We start from the raw sequence: 11,735 nt of genomic DNA, 5'->3' as shown, positions 1-11,735 counted from the left end.
ATCATGATCTTAAATGATCCACGTGATGCAAAGTGTTGCTTTTTGTATTTCACAACAAGTTACGGCATTATACACATTCTCAGGTCCGGGTTTCAGTCGTGAACAGCACACAGCAAATCATGAATCACGTTTGACAAGATGTTTTTTTACAGAAGGTCCTCACGTTTATTTGTACAGACCTTTAGCACAATTACAGTCTCAAAGGGCCATACAGTTCACGCGCTCCCCGCTCAGTAGAATTATCTTATTTAGTTCTAGGTTGCCATGTCTTGTAGTAGCAAATGTTTGTATGTGAACGCATGATCTTTTTAGGCATTTGTAACGTCCTACTGTTTGAGTAGAACACGTTGCACTTCAACATGAAGAAATAGTTTTTTCTCTTTGTATTCTGTGACCCAAAAACGGGAAAACTAAAGATAGTCATTTCACAACCCGTAAAATTGGTCACCTGAGTTCTACTTTGTATTGAAAGTAGGATAGTCTGTGGAATGCATTGAAATTGTAAACTATAGAGCCATTAGCTTTGTGCTTTGAATGTCCATATTTCTCAGTATTTTGTGTGATATATATTTTTCACTGTTTCTGATCTTCTAATTATTTTGTGTAATAAAATCAAATTCCAATATAAAAAATAATAGTTATTATTTATGCCACCCAACTGTAATTTCGATTTTCAAACCATTTGCTGTGAATACCCTTCAGCAGCAATTAAACACAACCATTCCATGAAATGGAGATAAATGCAAATACACTTTAATTATTAAACATCTGCAACAGACCTTTTAATCTACCAAAATCCACACTGAAAATGTGCTTTCGTTCAACAATTAAACATGAATTAGAGTCAATTGAGTTGTGCAGTTTTATGTACTCACACAGAGGTACCCTACAGTTTGATGATCTTTGGTTTTAAACTTGAAAATTGACCTCTTCAACCCTTTAAAAATTAACATGAATTAAACAATGACTAAAATTAACTTACTTAATTAACTTACTTAGACGTCAACCCTATACCATCAACAATCATCTTTATTAAATAAAACACGTATTCCTCCCACATGGCTGCATTGATCAATTTGGGTCATTTGCAACCTTTTCATTAAGTTAATCTATTCTGTTTGGTCAGTTATTCTTACGATCTTCTCGAGTGTGCTGAATGAATGAGCTGGTATCCACCGTGAGGCTGGGTCTACCCTGAGAACAACGATGGCACGATTTTACCTGTTCAGGCGTCATGCAGTTATTGGATACCACGTCGTTAGAATAAGATATGCCATTTGCTGGACATTTTCACCCATGGTCTAATACCATGAATGCAATGTGTCCAGTGTTACTTTCTGTAGCATATGGGAGCCTATACGACTAAAATGAGTGGTTGCATGCCAAACTGCGGACCATAGGCCTACATTGGCTGAGAGAAACAGCAAATAAGTTATGTTTGGTGTGACACATTAGGAACAAGTTGTTTCCCAAATTGGAACAAAATAAAATAAAAAAAACTCCGCAGGGGTAACTTTACTCGACAAATACTAAGAAAATGTCGATATCATATTGGCCTCCTTGAGATGACGGGGAGAGTAGGCACATATGCCTCGTGCGTAAAGGCGCACTGCCTCGCGTCAAACCAACGTCCTCCTTGCGCAAACCAGCTCTTCGTTCTGCAACACGGTCCACATGTTGAGCAGCTCTTGTGGACTCAGTTTATGCACCACGATGAGACCCTTGAAGAAACAGGGCTCGCTGTTCATCCGAACGGACCTGCGCCTGGTGATGCCGAAGGTCTTGAACCCCGGGTGCTTCTCCGGGGCCAGCTGGAGCTTCTCCAGGCACACGCCTAAAAACACGTCGTCGATCGGGAACAACTCCAGATCCTCCGAGGCCACATAGAGTCGCCTGGCCAATTGGCCGGACATTAGAAACCCTCCACCTCCGACGTACGGAGGGTATGGTTTGTTGTACAGCTCTTTGGGGATGTAGTATTTGCTTTGGCGGTTTCTAATCGGGCTGGCTTTCGAGATGGTATCGCCAATAAACAAGTTCGCGTCTTCCTCCCCCGCCCGGAAAGCAATAAGATCCAGCAGATTGTCGGTGTTCACAAACACATCGTCGTCCCCCTTGAATATAAACTCCACGTCGGGGCAGTAGATGTCGAACCATTTGAGAAAGTTCACCTCCTTCAAAGTGAGGTTGAAGAACGTGTCCATGAAGTCCCACTGCAGAATGTCCCCATATATCCTGTCCTCGTACTCGATGAGCCTTTGCAGGTTCTTCGCGTCTTTGTCGTCCGTCGGTTTGGCCAACAAGAATAGGGTCTTGGTTTTCCTCCCTCCCGCGGTCTGCTGCCGTCCCCACGTCTTACGCACTGCTTCGCGCCGGTCATGCTGCTCTATAACGGACTTCACCACTATAAGCAGACGCACGTCTCCGTCCCTGCACGTCTCCGGGTGGTCGATGAGCATCGGGAAGTACCTGCAGTGTCTGTGAAGCACAAACTGGTGAAACCGTGAGTCCAGACGCTGGAACCAGTCCTGCGTCCTCACCGCGGTGTTTTCGCTGCAGTTCATTACGCGCACGTTCCAGGCGGCCGGTGGCGGCGCGCTGGACACGTTCGCCCGCTGTGTCGCCTCCGATTCCTCGCGGGAACCAGCCGAGGACTCGTTGGTCGGGCGGCTTTTGGTGAGCAGCTTCTCTTTCGACGACTCACACTCCGATCCGCACAACCAACTCGCGTGCCTCAGGGTCGCCCCGACCTCGTCGTCCTTATCCACACGGTTGAATCTCTGGATCATCAGCAGGCACACCAACACCAGGGACACACTGAGCAGAGTCTTCAGCAGACCGGACCTCTTCCTCCTGAACAGATGATCCATTACCATTGCGCAACAGGTGCTATCCGCGATAAATCCTCGAACGATGCCCCTATCCACTCAACGCATCCCATAGCCTATAGGCCGACCTGTGGGAAGTAGGCTATTCCTCGTTCAAAGTTTGCTCGTGGGCTACTGAAAGTATCGTATCGTAAAGTGTCGTCGGGCCGCTGTCCGCCCGTCGCGTTTCCATCTCCCCATCCAACGACACCACCGCTCCACGTCCGATTAAAAAGAACAGCTGCGTGATTATGTGCCCTTTCTGAGCATATGTAGGCCTACATACGTCCGCTATATGCTGCATGCCGCTCGTAGGAGGTCCGCCTGCCTCTCCGGCAACTCCCTCTCCGCACCCTTGTCTTGTCACCCTTAGAGTGACTTCTGGAGCCCACCCCCCACCCCCATTCACATCACACCTAGCCGTCACTCTCAGGTTTCGTGTTTCTTGTATACATCAAGAACCCGACACAAGGTCAGTATCGGAGTGACGGGCCCGGGTCCGCGTCCTCCTGTGGGTCCGGGTCTGGGTGTGTTAACTAACTATGCGTTAACTATTATGTAAACACCGAAGCTTATTTTTGTTTGCCTCTTTCAATTCATAAGTGCATTTACGTCAAGAGAGACCCGACCACGAGCTCCTATGACATCAATGACAGAGAAACCACTAGACTAGTCAATTGAGAGACCAACCCAGGAGGTTCAACATAAATAATGTACTTAATATTCATATACAATACTGGCCCTGTACAGCTTTTAACCTATGCTGTTGGACTGGTTGGAGGGGACGGAACACCAGCTCTGCCTTGAGTCACAGTCTTATTACCCTCGCATTTACTCGAACATAAAACAATTAATTCGTTCTGCGTCCATTTCCAGTTTTGGGCCTATCCCACGTTGATGTTACATTGTTGGCACTTATAACGAAGTTATACGTTATTCTCTTCAGTCACTCACTCATGGATATTGCACGGCTAGCGCCCTCATGTGGCGTTTCTTGCACATCTCGAGAAGTGTCGACTGTAATCAACCAAGAATGCGGGCGTTGCATTGGTGGTTGGTATCTATCAATTGGTGCATAATTATTAACCCCTTTTCTGCATGGTCCCCCGCCTAGATTATACAAACTATGAGGGCCAGGGTGCGTGTGTGGTGCTGTTGCCTGGCTGCCCCATGCTTTGATAAACCTTTTCAACTGCAAACCGATGCCAGTCATGTGGGTGATGGTGGAGTATTGGTGCAGGAGGATGATTTCGCTATTGAAAGACCTGTGAATTTTTTCACCAAGAAATATAATAGGCATCGGTTTAACTATTCGGTAATAGAAAAGGAAGCTTTGATTTGGTCTCTGCAGCGGTGTGAGGTCTATGTGGGTTCTGGCCCTGTGTCGGTTTATATGGACCACAATCCGTTGACGTTTCTGAGCTCATTCCGTGGTTCACTCTGGACATTCGTCCTATTAAAGGAAAGGACAATATAGTTGCAGATCCATTTTTCAGAGCCCCATGCCAGTAATTGGTCCAATATTTCTTTATTTTCTATGTCTCTGTCTCTCTTCAAGTGCTTCAAGGTACCAGTGGCTGAGACAGGATGTAATGCTACAAGACAGAGGATAGAAATTAGCAAAGTTCTGGTCTAGTGATGTCATAATCAATTATTGATCAGATCTATTGATGTCATATTCAATTATTGATCAGGTCCAGCTATTGATCAGGTCTAGTGATGTCATATTTAGTTATTGATCCGGTCTGGCCATTGATAAAGTTTAGTGATGGCATATTTAGTTATTGATCAGGTCTAGCTATCGATCAGGTCTAGCTATCAATCAGGTCTATGTGTGTTCAGCAGATCAGAGGTATGTTTTGACAGGGAGGGAGAGAGGGAGGGAGGAAGGGAGAGAGAGGAAGGGAGGGAGGGGGAGACGGAGGGAGCTTCAGGGACATGAAAGGATAGCTTGTGAAGCTAGGATACCTACTGATGCTAGTATAGCTAGTGAAGCTAGTACACTTATTGAAGATAGTGTAGCTAGTGTAGCTGGTAAAGCTAGTGAAGCTGGTACAGCTAGAGAAGCTGGTAGCTCTATTGAAGCTAGTGTAGCTAGTATAGCTAGTAGTAAAGCTGGTTTGTTGTATTGAAGGTTTTTGTTCCATCTAAATAAACAAATGGATTAATTGACACAGTTGGACAGGTACAAACTGCCCCGAACCGGCCCCTGTGAATCTCTGTCAGTAGACATGATGTCCTTTAATCCCCGCCTCGCCTCGAGAGGGTTAGACTCTGCTTTCAGCGATCAGCCCTGGCGTTGTTATTGGTCAGTTTGTCGAGCCTGTCTATTCGTGAATCATTGCATTTGATGAACAGTCGTAGCCCCGATGTATTTCTTACATTATCGGCTGAGGCCCGCGGTGACTCAAACAAACCCCAGCCACACAACGTCATGATGCAGAGTGGCTTTATTAGTAATCAAGCTTTTCTGGAATTCCTGGAACTCAACAACGCTCCCAGTGGGTATAAGATTCATCGTGGCCCAGTCAAGAACGTTGGCATTGGACAAACTATTCCCAGTGAACAGCTGCTTAATTGTGTTTGCAGGCAGAACACGGTCCCACATTTTCACCCTGAAAATCTCCCCCACAAAACACTGCTCGGCCTGGAAGTCCCCAAGGAAGCTGTCAGGGTCCTGGCCCAGGATCACCCTGCCCCCCGGCCGCACCCTGTGGCCCTTCTGGTAGATCGGGGATGCAGCTCTCCGGCTGTTGACATACATCGTGGTCCGCCCCGTCAGCGACTCCCAGGCCAAACACACGTGGTTCTCCAGCGGTCCCAGCTCAGGAACCACAAAGAGAGCCCCCGGTCCACTCAGGTTGAGGGACAGCCTAAAATAACCAACAAACACACGCCATGAACACAGATGTTGATGAGTATGGTTATGGGTTCAGAAGATCATGTGTGTGTGAGTTCACTGGAACTCAAAGGTGATGGAGACCCTAGACCGCTGCTGGGGTTTCAGTCAGAAACCTTTTCACGTTCAGTCACGCGTACGCAACCCATCTGAGTTGTTAATAGAGGACGGCTTTTCCCATGCCGGCGCCTTCCCGGATTTTATCGTAGCGTTTGAAACTGAGGCTGGTAGCATCATTACATTTACATTTAGGGCATTTAGCAGACGCTTTTATCCAAAGCGACTTACAACGGTTAATACAGACCGACGGCAGAGCTCAGGGACACATCGACACTAGGAGGAGCCGGGGATCGAACTAGCATCAACAGGTACGTGTGGAACTATGAGGAGGCCAAAGTATTCCTCTCATCCATCGGAAAACCATGACAGCCACTTTCTAGAGGATTCTACGTTTCCTCTTGTGTTTGGGATTTTTAGACGAATTCCACATGAATCAAGGGCGATCATTCCGGAATGATTTCATGGAGGCCGTGGGAACGACATGACCTTCGACATCAGAGAGCAAGATGGCCGCAACGACCATGGAGAGTACCAGCTTCATGTTGACACACACACACACACACACACACACACACACACACACACGTTCAGGAGGACATATGTGATGGATTCTTATATATGATGCATGAAGGTATGTACCTGACCAGACAGGCTTTTATACATTTGTGTTGTTGTTTTTGCATCACAAATGGAAAGACAAATATTGCAGGTGAAAGGAGTCGGACTGAGCTGTAGAGACTAAAGTCTATCTGCTAGGTTTCCCTTTTCTTTGTTTCTTGAGTTCTATAAATATCATATGGGTCAGGGCAAATCACCTCCAGCGACCTCGGTTGGATAATAGATCAAGGCCAGCTGCGATCAATAGTGTTTCTCAAACATTGATTTACTGGTGTTGACCCAAAGCACTGATGGTTAAAGTCCCACTATGTTAATGAATCCATTTGTTCATTTAGTTGGAGTCCACACTTTTCATTAATTACAAGTACTTATTCTTTAGTTAGTTCCAATAGTAACTAGTGTCAATTTTTTTTTTAAATTAACTATTCATTAGATGCAATACCTCTGAACAAACTCTGTCCGCAGCACCTCGTTCTCAGACACAGTGTCTCCTTCAATAATCAAACATTAAACAAACCAACTAAAATACAAGACCAGCTAATGAATCAATTATCCAGATATTTATTTTGTAAAAAGAAAAGAAAAGAGGGAGTTGACTGATCTGATTAAGACGTTATCATCAGGTTCAAATCTACAGGAGTCCGGAACATCTTGAAGGCCTACCTGTTGCTGACGCTGATGGGGGTGGTCCCCAACTGTGCCTTGACATCGTCTTATTATTCCTAATTTTACTCTAATGTAAATCGATTAAACTGTGATAGGCTTACATGCATATAATGTTATAAGTTATTATAGTCACTCAATCACTCATTGAGTGAACATTGCAGAGCTAATAGCGCCCTCTGGCGTACAGTAGGACTTACTTGTACTTGCATTGCATACAATTGACATGAAAATGGCGGACCCCCTGCAGTACCTCAGTCGACGGCCTAGGGGTCGTGGACTCACGGTCGAAGACGTATGCGTCATGACAGTGTAGGGCAGACAACTAAAGCAATTAAAACGCTATATTCTCCGTGTGACTCTTTGAACCTAAAAGTTGACCCATGAGTTTTGTACAAAAGAACGCGATATTTCGCGCGTCATCTCGCGAGTTTCAACTCACGATCATTTTTCTGATCTCACGCAAACTTTACCTCTATGTAGTACGATTTTTTCTATCTACCCAATATTTTCAGTGGTGAATAGTGTATTAAATATATATATATATATATATATATATATATATATATATATATATATGTACAGTCCATAGGCAGCACCTGGCTGCAACCAATGATCAGGCTCATCCGGCCACCTCCGCGGCGCCCCACCTCCGCGACGCGTCGTCGACCTATGGTTGAACTGTCCTCGGCTGCTCTCTCCACTTCCACTAGGAATCAAGGAACAGACGCTTCACCCCGGCTCTCCCACTTCTAGGAATCAAGGGATCGACGCTTCGCCGTGGGCCCCCATCGATTCTCCGTGTGTCGCCCATTGGAAACATGTAGCTCTCACGGACGGGGATTATGAATTATTTGTTTGTTTTACGACGAGCAGCAGTTTATCGCGCCCCGGTGGAGGAACCCCGGAGGGAAACGTCGAGGCTTCGCAGATTCGGAATATGAGACATGTGAGAGATGTGTGTGTGTGTGTGTGCGCGTTTGTGAGTGTGTGAGTGAGTCAGTGTAAGTAACACCATTAATGGCCACTAGCTAATTAAGGAGAATCGGGTCAAACGCTAAATTAGCTTCATTATCTATAACCGGCGAGCGAAATGCAATTCACGACCGCTGTGTTTTGATCCCAACGTTGAGCTGTTTAAATGGTCGTGAAACGAAAGTTTGATCTCCTTTTGTTTACCGGTGTCCAACGCGCCTTGGGGGTATTGTGTTTTTTATTTGACACAGTGGTCACATGAAAGTGACACACAACAGACCACACGGGTTATATTGATACAGGTCGTGTTAGTAACAATGTGTGGACACGAGGGAGGGATGGACAGTGTTGCCACCTCGGAGCTACGGCGCAGCTAGCTCCCCACTTTAGCTTCACGTGATGTGCGTGTAGACAGAGGCTCAAATATGATAACACACCGAAGTTATGTCCATACCAGAGATTATTTATAACCTGAGATTGTGCTGCGATATAACAAAACTAAACTAAACGTGTTCACTTTCAGAGGTCTTGCTTTGGAAACATGAAACGCAGAATGAAGACTTGCAGTTCGGATGTCAAAGCATCCAGTAAGGTTAGTGTGTCAATTTCTTAAATGTCACATTTACAAAACCACCACCCTTTTTATTTTTCTTGATCGTTGTTTTATTTGTCATGTTTTCATTTAACAATGTTTTTTAAATTGTCCCAAGCGACTATCGTGACTTATCTTTTTAACAAGAATTTCAGCTGGGCGTAAGAAACCCTTACCACTGCTAGACTATCCTGCCCCTTCCAATACCTTATCCTCAAACCACAGGCCTCCACTGGGAGACGAAGGGAGACCCCCAACCGGAAACGACACAAGTCTGACAAGACTGACCTGAAGTCCTGCAGCCATGTCCCGGGGATCCCTCCGTCTGACAAACCGTCCCGCATCAGCTGTGAGTGCCAGCGGGCCCCCAACAGAACACGCTGCACTGCCTCGCCCCTGCCTCAGGAGGAGCAGGATGGCAAGGAGAATGAGGAGAGGAGGAAGAGGAGGAGCGGCTGCAGGGTGAGCTGTCTCCTGGAGAGTGGAGACGACGAGGAGATGGGTGGCGGGGGAGATGACAGTGGTGGGGCTGTCGGTGGCGGCGCTGAGAGCATCTTCCCCGATGACGACAGCAACCAGATCCTCCCTGTTGAGCAGTTCTTTGGGAACTTGGACGCCATGCAGGTGAGACTGAGGGGCATGTTTCACCAAATAATCAGTTCGGGATTCTTGGGACCTTGGTGCTATCTAGCAAACCAGCTCATGTTTCAACCAGTTTTCAGTTGAACCTTAACAATAAGGGATGCGTCGCACAACTGCGTCTTATCACACTAGTATTATCACACTCTTTTATTCAGTCCTCTTTCCAACCTGTAGAATAGTACACGCCCACTGAAGGAGTACTTGGGTCCATTCTTCGTGACACTTTAATTCTTGACAGTTGCAATTGTGACGGTTAAGATCCAGTCTTTGTGACAGTTAAGATCCAGTCTTTGTGACGGTTGAGGTACAGGCTTTGTACGGTTGTATCGGTGATGCTTGTATCTGCTATCTGCTGTTGTGTTTGCAGGACGGGTTTCCAACAGCGGCGTCGGGAACTGGGGCCTCACTCCAGGCCCCGCGGGGGGAGAACCAGCAGCGGCGCCGGCGGCACTACTTTGCCCGGGTGGACAGCGAAGAGGAGGAGGAGGAGGAAGAGGAAGAGCAGCTCAGCGACAGAGACATGCAGCTCAGCCACCAAGGGGACAGTTAGTCGGGGTACAACCACTGCTCCAAACGGAAATCTTTTGTTTGCCCGTGTAGGAGGGCTGTTACATCGTGGTAGTTATAACGCATGTGCCAAATTTATATTTAGTATTTTTTTTTTTGTCAGAGACGTTCAAGTGGAACAATCTTTGGATCAGATGGACCATTATTATCTTTGTGGTTTTTGAAAATCATTTTTATATCGTCAGAAAGGTGACTACAATATCAGGGTTTGGGTTGGATCAATCAAATTGATCAGCCCTTTTGTAATCTTGTTTAAAAGGATCCATGCAGCACTTAATCCTAAATTTCCTTAATTTTATTTAAGTCAACAAGTTAACTGCCAAGTACATATCAAATGGCCATTTGTCTGTTTTCTCGTCATCTCCTCCAGACAGGTTATCATTTTATAAAGTTGTATCATAGACGCAACATGATTTTAGAAGAGCTGTGATCATGAAGCGGTTGAAGCCTTTTCGATGGCCTGGTTCTTGTCCTTTGTAACGGTGACCCTAGTGACTACACTAGGGCCACAGGTCCCAGAAGACCCTAACGTTGAAAAGCGACCAGCCCTATTCAACGAATGCCACTTATCCATCCATCCCATTACTGCGTTGGAGCAGCTCGATGACGTTCACTGTGTGTAGTTCAACACTGAATCACACAATAGCGGGGGCGGGTGGAGGGGGACCACCCTTTCATGCAGTCCCGGATTTAAAGACCATGTTGTAAAGTTTTATGATGCCTATAAAATGGTCAATGGAGGTCTGCCATGAAGAAGACAGGAGCATATGTGCGCACGCCACACACACCAAAGAACATGCAATACTATAGTTAGGGACCCCACCAGCGTTGCATATTATGTAAAATATTTTAATTTTTATTTTAGCATGAAGACTCTTGCTCCTAATTGCTTTGTGTCCCCTGAGACATCAGCGTCTCGCTCCGCTTCTAATCCTTCAGTAACGTGTCTCGTATGCGCGAGCCCTCGCTCCGACGGCGAGTTGCCATCTATGAGGGGGCATACGTACCGGAGCATGCCTTCATCAGCACTTACTTTGGCCCAGTCCAGTCTGACTGGCTGGGTCTCGCTCTCATGTGTCTTTCATTCATTTCACCAGATGTGAATCTGATTGGGCATTTTCAAGCCAATTCAAGACGTATCCACTAGAGAGCTCACAAGTGTCCAGTCCACCCAGATGTATGAGAAATAGGTTGAGGTGATCCCCGATTACCTTCTTCCCTCCAAGGTAGACTGCCTACTGCCACTTGTGATTTCACTGGTAGGTAGATATTGAAATGACTTGTATATGAAAAAAAAACTCCCCATATGGTAGAATATTGGCTTTTAAAGACATCAGGTTCCATATTTGTTTGTGTGAAACAGAGAAACCTGATCTTATTGGGAGCGATGAGACTTTGAGATGGGTCTCGTTCTTTGACCAGACAAGAATGTCATGAATGCACCACAATGACCTGAATGTAACTGCTCTCACGATGGGTCAGGTCTGCGAGAGCCACTTTGTACCTTCCATCCATTGAGATTCAAAATTATTGCACTAACAAAATACTATACATATGAGCAGTAATCTGTTGTATATTTTATAATTGTAGTGACCAACCAGATGACATGTCTGTAGTCTTGATTTACCATCTGCCTTTTATTTATGCATTAGTTTGTTTATATGAATGCATCAGCGCTGCTTGAACGCAAATACGTCCAATAACCATAATAGTCCAAGAATGTACTTTATTGTTCCAATGTCAAACAAATAAACGGCTCTGCCTTTTTTTTTTGCTTGGAAGCTCAGCTGATGCTTGCCTTCTTACTTCAGCAACCCGTAAACACAATGCATTTCTCACGGCAACAATTTTC

General features: G+C 45.7%; 2 protein-coding genes across 2 annotated transcripts; one reads left to right on the top strand and one right to left on the bottom strand.

The window, feature by feature from the left end:
• Positions 1-1,602: 1,602 nt before the first annotated feature.
• Positions 1,603-3,194, bottom strand: b3gnt7l (UDP-GlcNAc:betaGal beta-1,3-N-acetylglucosaminyltransferase 7, like). Its single transcript, XM_084479537.1, has one exon. The coding sequence runs from the start codon at positions 2,874-2,876 to the stop codon at positions 1,620-1,622; it is 1,257 nt and encodes a 418-aa protein (XP_084335663.1). The 5' UTR covers positions 2,877-3,194; the 3' UTR covers positions 1,603-1,619.
• Positions 3,195-7,831: 4,637 nt separating this feature from the next.
• On the top strand, positions 7,832-11,664 carry cUnh1orf174 (chromosome Un C1orf174 homolog). Its single transcript, XM_084480212.1, has 4 exons — positions 7,832-8,056; positions 8,606-8,674; positions 8,900-9,298; positions 9,684-11,664. Exons 1-4 carry the CDS (start codon positions 8,048-8,050, stop codon positions 9,864-9,866), a joined length of 660 nt encoding a protein of 219 aa, XP_084336338.1. The 5' UTR covers positions 7,832-8,047; the 3' UTR covers positions 9,867-11,664.
• Positions 11,665-11,735: the final 71 nt, after the last annotated feature.

This window comes from Micromesistius poutassou (assembly GCF_964030765.1).
Source record: "Micromesistius poutassou genome assembly, chromosome: 15".
In the NCBI taxonomy this organism is placed as follows: domain Eukaryota; kingdom Metazoa; phylum Chordata; class Actinopteri; order Gadiformes; family Gadidae; genus Micromesistius; species Micromesistius poutassou.
This window is presented reverse-complemented; position numbering and strand designations above follow the sequence as displayed.

What these genes read in the sequence shown, in the direction of transcription:
- b3gnt7l (XM_084479537.1), bottom strand. Translation starts at nt 2,876, where the DNA reads ATGGTAATGGATCATCTGTTCAGGAGGAAGAGGTCCGGTCTGCTGAAG.
- cUnh1orf174 (XM_084480212.1), top strand. An exon ending in ATGTCAAAGCATCCAGTAAG is followed by an intron (nt 8,675 to 8,899) that starts GTTAGTGTGTCA and finishes CTCAAACCACAG; the next exon opens with GCCTCCACTGGGAGACGAAG. An exon ending in GGAACTTGGACGCCATGCAG is followed by an intron (nt 9,299 to 9,683) that starts GTGAGACTGAGG and finishes TTGTGTTTGCAG; the next exon opens with GACGGGTTTCCAACAGCGGC.